We start from the raw sequence: 18,613 nt of genomic DNA, 5'->3' as shown, positions 1-18,613 counted from the left end.
GGCTGAAGCTGGATGCTGAAAACTGGTGGGTCTGGCCTAGGGAATTTTTATGTGGCCAGTTTTAGAAACAGAATGTTTGGAGCTGTGGGCAGGAGTTTGACCTTTTCCTAAATCACTCCTAAAAAGAGTTCTAGAATCCTCCTGCATCTTGAGCCTGCATCTTTATCCTGAAAGCATTAGAAGCCACGTCTGCCTTAAAAATAGGATTTGTACCTCTCAGCCCACTGAAATGCTCGCTGTCCAGCTTTCCTGGCTGTATCATTCACCACTCAAAATCCACTGTTAGCAGCTCTGTTATTTAAATCTGTCTGAATCCCGGTGACAAACTGGTCTGAGGATTTCCTGCCATGAAAGGAGTTTGTTTTTTCCATGCAGCTTAGGGACGAGGGGTGTTGAGCAAGAGGATTTGTCAGCTGATTCCCTTCAGACGTTTGTTATCATTTGGTGGGAAGATGCAGAATTTACTATTCTCAGCAGTAGGTTGATCTACCAAATGTCTCTGTGTTCCTGCCATGGGCTGGGGAGGGGGATGTCCTTATCTTTGCTCCTTGGAACGAGTGTTTGGGGCATAAATTGTGGGGTCACTGCACTGATGTGCCAGCAGCCAGGGGCTGCAGAGGTGACCCCGGGGGGAGACCATGTTCCTGTCACACCCCATCACATGCCAAAACATCAGCCCCACAAAGCAGCACGTGGTGCCCTTGCTCAGATATGCTTCAGGAAGAAAAACAAGGATTTGGGGTGGGCTGAGTAACCCAGGGTGAAAGGAGGTCGAGACTGTTGTGCTTGGCTTAAGAGGGAAGGCACATAGTGCATTTAATTGTTTGTGTAATTGTTTACATTTTCTCAATCCTTGTATCAGTGATTAGAAGTTTATGCTGATGGGCAAAAAATTCAGTAATTACCCAAACGAAAACTTTTTGTCCCTGGCAGAAGAGGTGAAAACTACAAGGAAAAAGACAAACGTGATGCTCTGATCTGTAGAAATGCGTTTTGACATGGAGACAGCCATGACTGAGTGTTCTGTCCTTGTAGGAGGGCCTACAAATGAAATCAAACCAGGCCACTCTTGGTGTAAGAAGTGATGGTTGGTCCAAAAAATCAAATTAATTTGAAGTCTGCTTTAAATTGACGTTTTCTGCACTGGGTGGGGCACTTTGGTGCACAGAACAGACCTGGTTTCATAGGAAAAGATCCACACAGGAAGGGAAAACAAATACAGCCAGCAGTACCCCCAGAGGAATCCCATGTCCTGCATGTGCAGGGTGCAGGAAGGACTGGAGCTGCACTTTGGGCAGAGCAGCTGTGAGAAACTCGAGGTGCATTTTGCAACGTGGCGTGGGAACCGTGCCTGGAGCCGAGCAGGAGCACGAGGGAGAAGCAGAGGGAGCCTGGAGCAGGAAATCCTTCAAGTCCCACACATTTGCCCATGGCTCCACCACAGCCATCCCAGCTGGGTCGGGGCTGCTGGAGAATCCATCTCTTTTATTTCTCTGGATGTGTCTCTCTGGATTTAGCAGCTCACCACTCCATGCTCCCCCTCTCCTCTCCCCATCTCTCCCACACTTTGACCTCACACCACGAAGCTGTCAGAGTGAGGAAACAGTTTGAGCTGAAACATTCATTCCACATTACGTGATTCTAGATTAAAGGCAGGAAGCGTTTAACCCTTTGAGAGCCTTTCCTCTCATCCTGGGATGCCTTGGCTTTCAAACTCCTTGCAAACCATGTGTAAGTGGGTGATGAGCATTGATGCCTTTCAAATGTCTTGTCTCACCAGTGGCTCTTCCCAGAAGCCACAGCACTGGGATTCAGGAGTGTCTGGACTTTGCAAACTGAGCATATTCTCTCAGCCCTACTCAAGATTTTTGATTCTTTCGGTGCTGAGATGGATTTGCAGTGTGGGGAAAATGTGCATTTCCAAATGTGTGAAGGGATGAACCTCTGGCTCCACGTGTTTCACTTCATTCCACGGTTTGAGGTTCAGAAGTGCAAATGGCTAAAATTAAAGCTACAAAAATAGAAAAAAATGAGGACTTTCAGCGACTAGCACTCAGGATTTAGAAACAAAACTTCTTGCTTTCTTTAAAGCTGCCTAATAAATAACTCCCACAGAACAGCACTTCCATATAAAATGTATCATTTCACAGGCCTGACACAAATATGTATTCTGGGCTTTAAAAGCTGCTCTTTTGGCAGATCAGGCCTCTCCTGAGAGCCAGCTCCTGCTCTCCAGCACAGACTGATGAACACTTGTCACATATATTTGGCATCGGGTGCTAACTCGGGTTCTGCACTTCATAGGTGGTCTTGGCAGCTAAAAGGGTGGAGGAGAATGGCAACTCCAAGCCTCCATTGCCAGTGCTTGCCCTGGGAACAGCAGCACCATGGCACACCTTCAGGAGCAGAAGTGACTTTGACATGGGCCTGATGGAACCCCGTGGGCTGCAAGGTGATGGAGACCTGGGGATTCACCACTGCTCTGAATGGATGTGGATGGGAAACACCAATGGCTCTCCCAGGCCTGGATTCTGAGCTTCCTTTCCAGCAAAGCATCTCCAGATGTGTAGTTCACAGAAAGAACATTTTGGTTCAGCCTCAGAGAGATGATAGTTCCCAGTAACCTTTTTTTTGGGCATTTGGGAGGTTCCTACAGATGTTGACCTCTGGCACGGTTCCCAGGTGGAGGGATTGGAGCACAGACTGTGGAGGCAGAATTGTCACCATCACTTCCTCTATATCCAGCCTGTCACCTTTCCCAGAGCTTGAGGGAGGGTCAGTCTCCCTTATGGAAAATCAAAGGCAGACAGGAGAGTAATTGAAAGATTGGATTTCTCTTTTATTCCCTGACCCCACTGCTCTTTGCTGACAGTCACAGAACTGCTAGGTAGAGAATGAAGAGCCTTGTTCATTCAAAACCCAGAGTTATGGAATGGTTTGGGTTGGAAGGGACCTTAAATCCCATCCAGTCCCACCCTTTGCCACGGGCAGGGACAGTTCCCAGTATCTCAGGTTGCTCCAAGCCCTGGCCAGCCTGGCCTTGGACACTGCCAGGGATCCAGGGGCAGCCACAGCTGCTCTGGGCAGCCTGGTCAAACACCTTTGCTGACAGAGCATGAGTTTGAGTTCAGGTCCCCAACAAATGCAAAGCCACGACCTTCATCAAAAAGAGGGCATCAAGAGAATTGGCTGTTACATTATTAATGTGATGTTCCAAATCAGCTTTTTCATCATGGCATAGGAAAATAGTGGGTTTTGAAGTGAAATAGAATGCAGAACAGAGAAGAGTGGTGGGCTCTGCAAGCATGTGGAAACCTGGATCACAGTCAAAAGTGAAATAATTCAACTCTCTCTGTGAGAGTTCAAAGACAACCTCAGAAAAAACCCAACCTCTGCTTATCTGGTGAGCTTTCTAACCAGCAGAGAAGGTACAGAATGTCTCCAGATTCAGCAAAACCCCCTGTAATATCTTTTCCAAACGACCAGTTACTGATTGTGAGTGTTCTGCATTACTGCCCAGAGAGAAGAAAAACGTCCTTAGGAACAGTCTCCACAATCATCCCTCATAACAGCACAGACATGCATAGTTTCACCCATCATCCTTGGAAAATGTGCAGCTTCCCCCTGACCTGCTGGAGGGGATGGGAAGTGTCTGTGTGATGAGATGCAGAGGCTCAGTCTTGAAATCCTTCTTGGATAAGAGGGAAAATGTTAAAAATGTATCTTCTAAAGGAGAGAGGATTGGTGTGACAGCTCCTGAATGAATTGGATCCCAGGGTTTACAGTCTATCAGCTCAGCTCTCTGCTTCATATTTGGTGTTTTTCCATCTGTAGGAAAAAGCATTATCATTTAGGATGAACTTTGTCCACTTCATGACAGATAAAATTATTGCACCAGCTACAGATGAAGGGAGATGAGAAGTGGGTTTGCTGCATCATTTTCCATGCTCCTGTTTATTCCAAAATCTTCAATAATGGGCAAAAATCTGACAGAGCAGAAAATCGCCAGCTGTTCTGAGCTCCTTTTTCACTTGCACAGCTGCTTAGAGAAGAGAATCTGTCTGGTTAAACCAAAGGGATTTCAGAAGAGAGCAGCAAAATTTAAGAACTAAACAGGTTTAAATAAGCAATGACTCTGCAAGATAATAAGCTCAACATTTTAAGTACAAAACAAGGGGAGGAAATATTGAGCTAAGTCAGTGAGAGCTCTTGGGGAGAAGTGGCAGGAATTCAAAGCACAGAGTTGTAGCAGTGCTTTAAAATTCTTTAGGTAAATAAGGTCAAAAGACTAAGTAGACACTCTTGTCTTGTTATAAACCGTGTTTGGAGTTCAAATATTTGGAAATAAATTTTAAACTAGCCAGCAAAAGTATGTTTCTAAGCCAAAGGAAGAAGAATTGCAGTAGTTTTTGCTTGCTAAGTTAAATGAGAACAAAGGCATGAATGGAAAGGGGCAAGGAGGGCAGAGCCAGTGAGAAGTTATCAAAGGAAGAGTCTTGCTTTGTCTCCATTGCTGATAGATTGGATCATCTTCTCTACCCCATTGTCCCTGCTTTGGAGCTTTTCAAGTGAAGCTGGAGATCTATTTTAACTTTCATTGCGTGGTTTTCCTGTGTGAGCCCCAGAGGAGACGAGCACAGCTCAGCAGAGCTCTGAGAATCCACGAACATGAAATATTAGCAAGCATTTCTTTGTGTTCTGCTGCCTCAGGGCCGTGTGCTGGCTCTGCAAACACAGCAGTGGGATTTTGACCCCAAATCTACTTTGCCAGTGGGCAGAGGGGAATCCAGCAATAACAATCAGCTGGCAGCCACCCAGCATGCCTTGGAAAACAATTAGACAACTGTTTTCTGGTCCAGAGCAAGTTTCTTTTGGTATCTCAGAAAATTATTCCTTCTTCTTCATTTGTGCACCTGGCACAAATCTTGGGAGCAGCCAGGTACCCTGGATACAAATATTTCTGTCTGACCTATTCCCTGAAAACAGGATCTGAATTTTCTGGTTTTCTCCTCTGCTCCAGGTGTAAATGTGGGATCCAAACAACAACAGAGTTCTAAAGGAATGCAGAAGCAGGATGTGAGTTCAGATGTAAATATTTCAGCCATCCCTATGCAAATGGGGGCAATTCCTGGATTTCTCCTTGGTGATTCTCTCCCGTGGATACTGGAGTGTGTGACAGGTATCTGTGACCTACAGGCAGAGTTATTCAGATGGAGAGATCTGGCCAAGATCATCAAGCAAGTCACAGGAAAAGTTGAAAATAGAGCCTGATTTTCCCTTTTCCCAGATCACACTGTGTTTCCATGGGGAACCACTGGGCATGTGTGAGAAATGCAGCTGACAGGAACACAGAAATAACCATTAAGAAATATTTGCAGTGACTCCCAAGCCTGTCTTGGTGTTGCTGTAATTGTGAGGTGCCAGCCTGTCACTGTGGCTTTGCTCAGTCCCTAACACAGCTGAAACTGAAGAGACTTTTCCCAACTTTTAATGACATTCCTGTGCAATGCAACTCACTGTGCATACCTTGAGGGAGGGGTACAGCCTGTGAGTTGTTGTAGAGAGTTGGGAATTAATTACAAAGGACACAGGGTTGGAGTTCCTCTCAAGTACTTGCTCAGCTGTGTAACCTTGGGGCAAATCACTCAACTGCTTTGTGCCCAAGTAAACCCAGCTGTAAAACCATCTTGAAAACCAGATGGTGCTTAAAGATTTAAAATGCTCAGGAGAACGATGGGGGATGAGAAAAAAAAAATTAAAAGAAGGAATTCTGCAGCTCACTGCTGTTGGTATTGATTCCAGTGGAGTTAATCTGAGCTAAATCAATAGAACTGAGAGGAGAATTTTCTTTGTTATCTAAAAATCACCCCACGCTCTTAAATCCTTGTTTTCCCTCTTCCCTCCTTTATGGCAGTACTTTCTCTCTAGAGGGTTAATTTTAAACCTTCAGTAGAATACATGTTTTCCCCTGGCAGCCTGAAGTTTCTAATTCAGGATCAGGTTCTACATGGCTAAACTTTGATCTCGTACAGGATTATTTTTAGGCACTTAATTCTATAGCATTCTTTTCTCCCTGCTTTTCGTGCTGCCATTCAGCCTTGCCTTTGGGGCACAGTGAGGTGTCCTGGGGCTCATCTGTTGCACCCCAAATAAAAATTCTGAGCTTTATTGCCTTCTGTTAGATGGTTAGTCCTGGCTTAAAACCAGTATTTGTACTCCTGGTCAATGAACAAAGGAAATACTAAAGTTTCTGGAGCAGAATAAATGTTTGCCACATGTTAGTACCTAAGAGAAAACTTAAATGTTTCAATACTTTTTGGCTTTAGCAAAAATGTAGGGTTTTTTTCCCCCCCACAGGAGTGTGGGAATACTTATTTGCATAAGGAATATTTCCAAAGCAGGGTATCTTAGGTTGTAAGATGGGAAAACAATAGATTTTAATGTAAACAAGGAATATTTAAATACGTGACACATGAAGCAGCCATTTTATTCACTACTCAGGGAAGACCTTGCATGTTTTAATTAATCACTAACGAAACTAAAACACTGACAGGTTTGAATTTTGGTGACATTTCTTCCCAAATCAGAAAGGATTTGAGCTGAAGGAAGTTGCAAACTTCCAAGAGCTGGAGCACAAATTCAAACCAATGTCAGCAAATTGTTTTCAGCAAATCTAGCCCTTGTCATACAGTACTGGAGTGGCAAAGTTGTTCATTGCTATTCAAAATTGGTGATCATTTTTCCAACACAAAAATAGCTCTGTTTCTGTGTGTCCTGCAAACTTCTCTATTTCTTGTTATTGAATCTTTAGACTCGATATTTGAGTCCTCCAATCTCTAGATTCAATATTTGAGCTGTGCTATCATTAATTTAAAACATTGAAATTCCATGCCATAAATATCAAAGTGCCTGGGATGATTAATGACACTGCTCAAACACTAAATTGTTAATTAAGCACAAGGCAAAGTAAAAATTCTCTGATATAATTTGAGTCCCTTTTTGGATGATCCAACCTTTCCCCTCCTACTACCACTTGAAACTGAATTTAAAACCAGGTGCAGGGCATTTGTGGGAATGAAAGACTCTTCAATGAATCAGAACACAAGACATTCTCAGATGAGCAGCTGTGGAAAACAATAAATAAAACAGAAAGTGAGCTGGAGATAAGACAAATCCAGGTGATAAAATCATGGCTAGAGCTGTCTAATGTAGGGAAATGAAGAATACAAAGCACATTTTAAAGCCCTGAGCTATACAAATACTCATCAGACTCTATTTCCATTTTTGCTGCTCCTAATGAGGAAAAGGTTGATTTAGCTCAGTCTTGCCAGATGAAAGTGCAGCTGGGAGTGTTTTTCCATATCCATCAAACTCGGGTTTCCCTCCAGTGTCCCTGAGTATAAATCGCTGAGCTTGACTTCATTTCATGGTCCTTGAATTGCTGTGTTTGAAGAAGAGGTTGGTGCATCCTGAATTTGACATGGCCAAGCCCTTTCCTCCCCATCTCACAGAGAACAGAGTGCTGGGAGCTCTGTGCTGGTTTATTGGTTCCAGAAATCACTTTATGGGACACAGCCCCAAATCCCTGGATGTGCTGAGGCACAGGCAGACTCTGCTGCTGGGATATGTCCTGACAGGCTGGGATGCTCTGGGAGCTGCTCAGGGGAGCCTGGGTTTCACTCAAACAACAAAATAATGAATTCCCCAAGCCAAACATTTCAGGCATCATAAAATCTTTTCTTCTTAAAAAAACCCCAGACAACCTAATGATGTAAATATGTTTCATGTGAAGGCTTTGTTTCTTTGAAAGTATTTTGAACTTGAAGTCTAACTTTAAAAAATTAAGAGTTTTAGGTGACCTCCTTGCTCTTGATCAGTGCTATTTTTGGGCAAGTTTTAAACCACTCTGATCTCTTTCTCCCTTTTGCCATGTATGAAACATTCAGAAAAATGAGAAATGCCGTGGAGAAACTGACTACAAAATGCCGTCACGAGTTTGTATTTTGCCCAAATAATCGCTTTCAGAAGCAGTCACTGTGCTTTCAAACAAAAATAATCTGAAAAAATAGTGATTTTTAAAAAATCTCCCTTTAAAGAGACATTGTAAGGCTGAAGTTTGCATATGAACAGATCTCTCCACATTGCTCAGAGCTCTTTCTTTCAATTGATACTTCTCACTATTTGTGCTCTTGGTTTAAATGAATTAAATCATTTTTTTCCAGTCTTGCAATGAAGCAGATCCTGGTCCATTTTTCTTGCTCGGTACAGCTCCCATCACTCTCCTCATGTCCTTCTGTAATTCACTGCCTGTGTTTGGGACCACAACCATTCCCAAGGGGAGTCACATCTCTTATAAGCAGGATTTCATTATTCTCAGTAACAAAACCTACCTTTTAACACCAAGATATTTGACTGCACCCCTTTCAAACAAAAAAAAAATTTGGGACGATCTCTTTTTTTAAACCACAGTTTCGAAATCCCTGCCCCAGAGAACAAATTCTGCGAGTTCCTTTGCTGAGTGAGCAGAGGCTTTTGGAGAAAGATGTGAAAGGGTCTCTCACACAGCCCCATGGCTGAATTGATGCCCCTTTTTTCCACCCAGGGCTCTGGAACACAACTCCCGGGCGGCCTCATCAAAGCGCGGTGGCCGATTTGCCTTTGGAAGTCAGAGCCTGCTTCAAACGCCTCTTCAAGTCCTGCATGTTGGGCGACTTGGGCCTCACGAGGTGGAGTCCTCTCCTCTTCTCCCCGTTGCAGCTGCTGCTGCTCCTGCTCAGCTCCTGGCACAGCTGCTGGAAAGCCTCGTGCACGCCGTCGCAGTTCTCCCGCGCCGACACCTCGCTGTACGTGCCGCCCAGCTCGGTGGCCAGCTGCAGCCCTTCCTTGGAGGACACCTGCCTGGCCCTCAGCAGGTCCCCTTTGTTGGCCATGAGCAGCAGGGGGATGTTGGCGTTGGGGTGGATCCTGCGGATGTGCTGGTGCAGGGGTCGCAGCAGGCGGAAGCTCTCGTAGTCCGTGATGGAATAAACGAACACGAAGCCGTCGGCCCAATAGATCGAGCGGTTTATCTGCTCCTGGCAGCAGATGCTGTCTGTGTCATCCTGAAAAAACAACAGGATTTGCATGTCAGGGAACAGCCCCAGACACAGCTGGATTTTAACATGGGGCTGTTTGTTCTTTTACTGCCAGAAACCTCACTGGGTGTATCAGAGAAATTCCCAGTGCCAGCGTGTCCAGCCTGGAGAAAAGGAGATTCAGGGGGTGCTGATGCCTAGAGGAGCTGGAACAGAGGCTACACAGAGTTAAGGGAATAAAATAGATATTTATTGAGAGGCCTTCAAAGGCCACAGCCTGGCAGTACAAGTCCCTCTGCCTGGACGATTCCAAGATGGAAGCAAAAGAGAGCTTGGTCACGAGATCTCACACCTTTATGGGTTTCAGTCCATTTGCATGCAGGAGTCACTTGTCCAATTAATAGCCTCAAATCGTGACTTTTCATCCTCCTTGCTTGCCTGCTTGCCCACCCTCCTCTTTTCACGTTGTTTATGCTTAGAGCCTGAAGTTTGAAGCAGTTGTCCTTGAGTCCTTAGCTGGACTAGGACTGTTTTGTCTTCACCACCCAAGCACAACAGCAAAGCACACCCAAGCAGAACAGAAAAACCTAAAACTTAAGGTATCAGGGCCTGGTCACTCCTTACAACTCCCTGAAAGGAGGTTGTAGCCAAGTCTGCTCCCTGTGACAGGACAAGAGGAAACAGCCTCAAGCTGCACCAGGGGAGGTTTAGGTTGGGTATCAGGAGGAATTTCTCCATGGAAAGGGTGGTCAGGCTTTGGAAGGGGCTGCCCAGGGAGGTTTGGTGTCCCCATCCCTGGAAGTGTTCAAGGAATGACTGGATGTGGCACTCAGTGCAAGGTGGGGATCATTCACCCCTGGAGGTCTTTTCCATCAGTCCCTGATCCCACACTGCAGGAAAGCAGTAATGTGGGGTGGAGAGGGGTCAGAGCAAATGGGTTAAAGAGAAAAGCCAAAATACTGCTTTGAATAGTCAGTTCTGAATTCTCTTGTACCCAAGCAGTCAGAAACTCACACCCTTATTGTGGATAAAACTGTGATGGGCTCAGTAAGAGCATAAAAAATCCATCAGATTTGTCACACCATGACAAGTGAACAGTTGTCCCCCAAGGTGACTTTTCGGGCTTTTTCCAATTCTTTATTCAATGTCTCCATGGACAGAGATTCTCACTAATTCTGGTGAAGCCTGCCAGGTTTTCCTGCCTTGCAGATCCCCAGATAGTCAAAGTTCTTTTGAAAAAAAAATCAATTTGTTACCAAGAACCAACGACTGGAACTGAAAATCAGGTGAAGTCTCATCAGTAAATTGTGGAGCAGTGATGGGTTCATGTCATCTTTTTCTGGTCACACATTTCTTGAGCCCATCACCACTCCTATTTAGAGCCCCAACAACAACCATCTCTGGGAATACAAAGCTCAATAGAGCACTGTGGGCTTGAAAAGAGATCAGCACACTTGTCAGGATGAAGCTATTTCCAGTTAATCCTCTCCTCTTTGTTATCCCTGCTGGGCAGGGATCACCCAGCCAGAGAGGGAGATCCCTGCTGCAGCCAAGCTTGCTTTGCAAAACTAACACTCCTGTCAATATTACATTTCTGCAATGGTGTAATTTTTTTTATATCCAACAAGCACATTCTATGTGTATTTTAAGGGGAGTACAGCATCACAAATAGAGAGCTCGAATTTTTATTATTGTTGCTAAATTCCACCCAAGAAATTTTCATCAGCTTCAGTGAGACTAATAGAAAAGACATTCCATTTTCTATTAATCTGTAGAATACGTATCTGCCATTCATTAATTCTAACAGAATTTAGTATTCAGCACTCTCTCTCCAAACAGATCACTTCTATTTAAACCTAAATATGAATTATAAAGCCTAACTTCAAAGAGCAGAGGTGGAAAAGAATGAGTAAAACTGATCAGTTTTTCTTCTGGCAGGTCAGGCAGTAAAAGAGCTATGGACAAGCTCTTCTGTGAGGAGGAAGCAGAATTTCTGAAGGGTCAGAGTGTAAATTAGGCTTAAAACTTTCCTCAGGAGTTCTTCCAGCCAAGTGCCCTTTGTAAATATTTCATTATTGCCCACAGAGGCACTGACAACACCTTGAGGTTCTTTGCCCTTGCCAGCTCACAGCTAAATCCTGTGAGCAGTGAAATTGGTTATCAGATACTCTTATCACTCCTCCCCAAAGCCCAAAACAGAATGATGAAGAGTGATCCTCCCCAACAGCCTTGCTGGAAAGGTTAATGAGAGTGAACTCCAGCCAGGCTGGGGCAGGCTTTGGGAAGAAGGGCAATTTGAATTTGCACTGTTGGGGTCTGGGCTGTAGCCAGTCTGGGGATAATTAGCCACTCTCCATGTCCTGGAAGCCTCTTTTCACCAGCAAAACCCTTTCATGGCAAAAAAAAAAAAAAAAAAGGGAACTAATTGCACTGGCAAGCTTTGAAAATGGGTTTGAAGAAGGTGCACATCATTCAGAGAACAGCAGAAATTCTTCCTCACTCCAGCTAGGCCCACCCAGTAGTGAGATGGATGGATGGATGGATAATCCCAAGTGGAATGCTTTATTCAGGAAATCAAAGGCTAATGGGCTACTTTTAAAATGGAAATCTCTGCTCCAGAATGAATTTTAAAACACACAGGCCTTTGCAGTGTATAGGCCAAGCAGCAATGAATCACCCAACAAAACCTGCTTCTGTTTCTCTCTTACACTTCCACGTTTCTGGGGGCTTGAATCCTGACTGTTTCCACATGATTTCCTCCTGAAACACTGTACCCAGCCTGCAGAGTGCAGGAAACTCTCTTCCTTAAGGATTTAAATAAAAAATCCAGCCTTTTCTCAGTCTTACCCTGTTCTGTCACAGTCCCTTCAGTTATTGCAGATACATCATTTGAAGCTGACAGACACAGGGTGAGATAAGCGTGTCTGTGGGAGATCTTGGAACAGGGACTGGGACAAAGAAAATGGAACTCCTTCCTAACTAATTTCAAATAATTTCTCACTAAGCAGCCTCAGCTGTTGGCTTGACTAATTTTGTACAGCTCTGGAGTGACCAGACTTAATTAAGGGCATTATTAATTTAAACAGGAAAATAGCATTTATGTGGTCTGAAAACAGGAGCTAGATTATTGCAATCCCTCCTTTGTCCACGGCACAGAAGACAGAGGGGATTCCCTTTGTTAAATGTTTATCAGCAATCCCAGTGGGGCCCAATCTCTCCCCTCCTCTCTGCAGGACAAACTGGCAAAGACCTTTGTGCTGCTAAATCCCACTTGAGTATTTGGAGAGCTTCCACTGCAGTTTTTTGTTTGCTTCTGAGTGTCCAGAGCAGTGAGGGCTCCTGCCCTCTGCTCTGTGCACCCCAGCCCAGCAGAGAGTGGGATTGCAGCAAAGCTTTCCCCTTCATCCCCCTCCACTCACAGAAGCTGGAAATGGGAACTGCAGGAGCTTTGTTTATCCCGTTGTGTGAATTTGGGATGGAATTTACATTTACAGCACAGAGATGCACACGTGGGTGTGTGCAGGTAAAACAAGGGGTGCAGAGTGTCCAGGACAGCTCTTGCCACTCGAGGACAGAAGGTGCTGTCCCCATCCCAGCATATATTGGCCAAACCTCAGTTTAGACTGAGGTTAAGGCCACACCCAGAAGTTCAAGCCTGGTGGTGCAATGAGAATACCTGATTTTATCACGAAATCTCTGCTGTTCTGTAGGAATTATTACTCATGAGATTTCCACCGTTCATGTAACCCCAAATTTCATTACATTTCCTGTTTTCATCCTCTTGTTCTGCACGTGAAGCAGATCTTCAAGGATAGAAAGCATAAATCCTGCTTGGAAAAATATTTCTAGAAAGAAGTTCCTGGTAGCATATTAAATCTAGAATATAATAGAATCATCAAATCATTAAGATTGGAAAAGGTCTTTAATATCATAATAGAATTATTGAATCATTAATACTGGAAAAGGTCTTTCATATCATCAAGTCCAACTGTCTAGAACACTGATAGAAAGAAGAGTGTGATAAATGCTAACACCTTAAAAAAAAAAAAAAAAGGGAATTCATTTAAAACCAGAGAAAGGAAAGCAGGGCAAAGCACCATAGCTGGAAATGACAACTGCTGTGAAGCCTGGCCCCTTGGAAAGAAACACTTCTCTAAATCTGAGACTCTTTGGGTGTGGAGGAGGAAGGTCCAAGCTGGGCCTCTGGGCAGGTGAATTTTCTGCCATGCAGAGACAGAAACCACTTGACATAAAATAAAACAATCAAGCTGTTGGCAGGAGGGAACCAGATTGTGATTTCACTGCTGTTTAGTAATGTGTTGGAAATAAAATCGTTTTAATTTTGACTTGCTCCTGAAGGAGCCTGATTTAACACCTTCAAGAGCTCGTTTTGGTGGAGTTTCAGGTACCTTGATTAGTCTTGGGTTTGAGCCCAGGTGTTTTCCTGCTGCTAAGCAAAGTTAATTACAGATGGAAGTGCTGGCAACAAACATAAGACAGAAGAGTGTTGAAAAGCACAGAGCAGTTGTTTTACCTCCAATGAGACAAAGGGAGTATCCTGCACCTGCAGAGACATCTGCTCCCCATCTATGGTGAACTTCCTGGAATACAAAGCACCTGGGGGAGAAGGAAGATTGTTAGTCAGGGACTGTACCAGGGAACCAAAATTAGAAAGGAGAAGTAAAACTGGACTGTTGAAATTCAGAGTTTGGAGATTTAGGATGAGGAGCTGCCTGTAGAAAAGTGGGGTGTTTGCTCAGTGAAGGGGGGGGTGTGTTTGCTGTGTGGGGACATGTCCTGAGTGTACAGCCACCCTGGGGACAGGCAAAGGGCCACTCAGGACTGAGTCACATCCTCAAAGTGAGCACATAAATCCCATTCAGGTTTCCAGTCCATATTGTTAACTTTAAATGTAAGTGCAGTTCACTTTTTATAATCACAAATGAGGACATCCAGGTGTGGTCAGTGAAAGGTGTGAGTGTTTCCTGCTGCATTTTTCTGGATGTCTTTAAAAAAGGAAAGGGCTCCAGTTTCAGACACAGAGTGAGTGACTCTACACGAATCCTCCAGGTGCTCTTTGGGGTTTGTGTGATTTCAGCAGAGTTTGGTTGAAATCCCCAGAGACTGGACACTTTAAACCTGACTTTGGTTAATCTGGAGGACACAGCCAAGTGCCAGTTCCACCCATCTAGGCCTGATCTGGCTCTGATCTGAGCCCTGCTATCCTGGGCTTGAACTTTATTTTGTTACTGCAGCTGAGTTAAATGACAATGAAAATCTAAGTCTTGATCTTATGAACTCTGTGGTTGGGACAAGGTCAGCTTCAGAGGTTGATGTCATCATCGTTTTTCTTTAGAATTTAACACAAGTCACGTGGGGCTGTGAAGAAATGCTAATCCACAGCTGCTGTGTACAGCCCTTCTGTCTTACCCCAGCACAATTGTCACTGCTGCCTCCAGAACAATGTCAAACGTGGAGAAACCCACCCACTGGAGAGTGAGGAATTCAGATCAACAGGGAGCCCGGCTAGTGACAGTAATGTCCTCACTTCTGAAAATCAGCTTTGATTCAAGTAAACAAGTGTTTTTATTCCAGTGGAAAAGAGTCTGAGCTCACAGAGCGTTTTCAACACAAGGAAATTAGCACTGAATCTCACATTTCCTATAGTGGTTTAATACTGTGAGGGGATCCAGCCCTGGTGGGATTTAGTTTGTATTTTAAAATCAGACCTGATTTAAAGCTGTAAAGATGGTTTTACGAGAAGACACTGCACCCCTGAAGGAAGAGCAGACAAGCCCCTGTTCCCATTGCATGATGCCCTGCAGAACAAAGAGCAGGTGCTGCCAGGCACTGCCCCTGCTCTGCCTGGTGATGCTGGCACAAGGAGAAGCAGGGCTGGGTGACCCCAAGGGCACTGCCACCTGTTCCTTCTTGCTGGAATATTCACTTTTCCTGCAGCATGGCCATGGGCCCGGGAGCTTCATGGGAAAAGCACGTGGGTCCCAGCACTGGCTCTGGCTGCAATCACTGCACAGCTCCCAGCTCCCACTTGATGTACAACCTCCCAGAGAAGAGGTGACACGAGAGAAGGAGCAAAAGTGCAGCCAACCATCAGGGTTACTCGGGGTCAGTGAGGGGCAGCTTTCAGACTGCATTTCCTCACATCAGAGGTGTCTTGTGCTGCTCCCTCCTCATCCTCAGCTCAGCAAGCATCTCCAAAGTGAAGCATTTTCTGAATTCTGCCCACCTTCACCCCAGAAATGTGAGGTGACCGATTTGTGGGATGCCATGGATCCATCCTACAGCACTGGCCAAATCGGTCAGAGTTTTCCTGAACCAGCTCACATGAACACAATGCCTGGATTAAACAAGAAAGGAATGGTTGCTTTGCTTGTCTTATGCAGAGAAGGCTTCAATTTCGAAGTCTCCCTGGTTATAAAAGCCCCCGAAATAAAGGGAATGCACAGAAAAATTCTGAACTACCTTTTCCACCCCTCAGAATTCCTCTGCCCTCCCTGGGGTTGCAGGAGGAGCAGCATTGGGTTTCTGTGGTTTAGTTGATGTGTAGTTTGCTCCTTGAGCCTGTGTTTCAGTATAGGTATGTCCCCAAGCAAAGCTTTTACTCTGATCCTTTTCCATCAACTTGGGGAAAAAAAAAACAGCTGAAAGGATCATAAATAATGAGCCTTTGATTTATTGCTTTCATAGCTCGAGGCTATTAACTGAAAATATGCACCTTATGGACATCTAACACCACTTGGCTTCCCTGTAACGTGCACCAGCCACAAAACAGAGGGGATTTCTTTTCCAGCTCTCTGCAGTGCTGCTGGGGAGAGCAGAACTCACCAGTGTTGGCTTCGTAGTCCCCAATAAATCTCTTTGTGAGGAAGCGCACGACCAGGGCTGCAAAACAAAGACAAAAAGATGGGTCCTGAACGAGACCCCAGCTCCACCTCGGCACAACTTGTGGAACACACTCCTGCAGGCACAAAATCGAGTTCATCTCTGGATTGCTCACGTGTTGTTCTGCAAGGGCTGCTCTCAACTCTCAACGCTCACGGACAAAGATGTGGGGCCAGCCTGGGATACCTAACACGGAGTTTTTCACAGCTTGTATTGGAAATGAGCTCTCAGATTCAGGGTGGCAGCTCGGCTCCCTGTGATTGCAGGTAAAGCAATCTGTCCTTTGCCCTGCAATAATTAACAAGCCAGTAGACTGCAGCTAATCCAAATTTAAGCATTTTATGCCATGCAAGAAGTGAGGCTGATGGATGGAATGGTTCTTTCCAGCCTTAAAACCCCTCACAAAACCCATTAGTGATATCTAATCACAGCCAGCACCTTTGGCCTTCTTATTCACCTTCACCTCAGCTGCTTCCTTAAACTCTTTGATAAGAACATTTTCCTTTTTCTGCATAAAATATTTAAATCCCATCATAGCAATAGTAACTTATATTCCTGTAGTGCTTTGATCTCAGTAGACTCCTAGTAACTTGCAAAACCACTTAATTAAGAGTTAAATAAAATGTCTTATTCTGCAAGCAACATTATTTTATAATAGATTTAATTTCAAACAATAATTTTTATCACAGGGATACTGGGTCATCCTTTGCCACCCTTAGATGAAATTGCCTGTGCAGCTTCAACAAACTATTTAAAAAGTCTTCAACAAACTATTTAAAAATAATATGAAGATGTAGCTGCTTCAAAGCCAAAACAATCAAACATTTTGCTGAATCCCGTGGAATCACAGATGTAATAAATCAATCTGCTTTTAATAATTCCTGAAATCATCCAGATATAGAAATGCACCAGTGCTCCCTTTACCCTCTTTTCTTCCCCTCTCTTTTGCAGAATAATAAAGGCACATCTCATATGCTGTGATTTGTCTGCAGAGCATGAAACATTTACAGCAGGAGGATAAAAGCCACCTTTTGGGGTGCGGAAATTCAACCACACTTCAATAATTTACACAAGACCGGGTAGAAACATTTGTGAGTACAAAACTCTCTGCTGGCTGCTCACGCCTCACAAATTCTTTTAAAAAAAAAAAAAAAAAAAAAAAAAAAAAAAGCAAATTGAAGTAGTTAAGCTGTGACAAAAGCCCCAGTTTTGGGCAGTCCAGGAGCTCGGAAGCCCAGCCGCCAGGAGAAGCGGGGCACACACCTGCGACTTACCTGTCTTGCCCACGCTGCTGCCTCCCAGCACCACCAGCTTGATGATTTTGTTGGGCGCACAGTCCAGCACGGGGTACTCGGGGATGGGCAGCAGCAGGAAGTTGGTGGAGTACTGAGACATCGTCTCCTCAGGGATGAGAAGCATTCCAGAAGGGATGGCTCCTCAAGCCGATGTGCGGGAGAAAAGCAGCAGCGCGGCTCCCCGGCGCCTGTCCTCGGCTGGATCTCCTCGCAGCGAGAAACCCTCTCATCCCACTGAAGCTTTCCCGAGGAATGTGAGAGCGCCCGGCCTCCTCCAGCCGATTCCTGTGCTCAGACAGAGCCTTTGGAGAGCCGAGGGAACTTTTTGATCAGCCCCCGTGAAAACTGACTCCAGCATCCCGCAGCCAATCACGAGGGGACCGGGACATTCCTGCAGCCGGCATCCAGCGCTCCTGGATCCCTCCCCACCGGCTGCTTTATGTGCTGCCCCTTGGCTGGCTGCTCAAAACCCAGATTTTGGGGCTTTACAGCCGTCACGGGAGCGCTTTCAGCGCGGTGCGGTCACCCCTTCATGCTCTGCTGTAATTCTGCTTTGAATAATCCGGTTCTGCCTGTCCAGTCCCTTTGGCTTTCCAAAGGCTCCAGCTCCGCGCTCTGTTGTTCTCTCTGTGCCATTGTGTGCTGTCCTTCCACAGCCCCGCAGATGGGACCCTGCTCTTCGGGATAACAAACGCATTTCCATCCCCCCAACCAGAGTTTTCAGGCAGCTGTGGGATATTCCCAAATCCCAGCTGACACCTGAATCCTCCGGGATACATTTGCTTTGCTTTGTGCGTGCTCTGAGTCCTAAAGGGCAGCGTTGGGGTGGGACACTGCAGGCTCTCCAAACACAGGGAAGTGAATTTAGGGCTGGTGACAGACTTGGGAAGCTGAGGAAGGACTGGATTTCTTTCAGAGGGAATGAATTTTCTCTAGGAAAACGGAGTGGGGTTTTAGGACAGCTGGCAGGGTCTGTGGGATGACAGCCTGGAACTGAACACTGGCTACAATCAGCTCTCAGTTCTCTGGGATAACAGGGAGGGAAGAACACTGAGGAGGGAGTGACCCAGATAAAGCAGAATTGCAAATAATATGAAACAGATGTAAATTAAACTAAAAAAAAATAATGTAGTTGGAAAAACTTCTCGGAAGGGAGCAGAGGCAAGGCTGGGACATGGACTCTGTCAGGCTGTGTGGGAGATGTGGATGGGAATGGAGAGCAGGGTAACCCCCAGAGCTCACAGAGACCTGGGGACGCAGCTTTTTCTGCAGGCAGAAGATGGGCTGGGCTCACTCTGGAGAGTTTGCAGCCCCCAAAAAGCCTCTGTGTGCCCAGCTGCT

At 45.2% G+C, this 18,613-nt stretch overlaps 1 protein-coding gene across 2 annotated transcripts; it reads right to left on the bottom strand.

Annotated features, from left to right (window-relative positions):
* Positions 1-791: 791 nt before the first annotated feature.
* Positions 792-18,389, bottom strand: LOC106853766 (ras-like protein family member 11A-like). 2 transcript variants are annotated; one of them, XR_015806654.1, is made up of 5 exons: positions 17,252-18,386; positions 15,921-15,977; positions 13,609-13,691; positions 8,391-9,101; positions 792-3,828 (listed from the first exon to the last, which is right to left on the bottom strand). XR_015806654.1 is itself a non-coding variant. In XM_014877226.2 (4 exons), the coding sequence occupies exons 1-4, from the start codon at positions 17,394-17,396 to the stop codon at positions 8,634-8,636; spliced, it is 753 nt and encodes a 250-aa protein (XP_014732712.1). In that variant the 5' UTR covers positions 17,397-18,389; the 3' UTR covers positions 2,819-8,633. The 2 variants fall into 2 exon arrangements, 1 of the variants encoding a protein (XP_014732712.1); XM_014877226.2 differs by having other exon boundaries at positions 2,819-9,101; positions 17,252-18,389.
* Between the last annotated feature and the right edge of the window lie 224 nt (positions 18,390-18,613).

Source organism: Sturnus vulgaris, chromosome 14, assembly GCF_052056855.1.
Source record: "Sturnus vulgaris isolate bStuVul1 chromosome 14, bStuVul1.hap1, whole genome shotgun sequence".
Taxonomy (NCBI): Eukaryota; Metazoa; Chordata; class Aves; order Passeriformes; family Sturnidae; genus Sturnus; species Sturnus vulgaris.
This window is presented reverse-complemented; position numbering and strand designations above follow the sequence as displayed.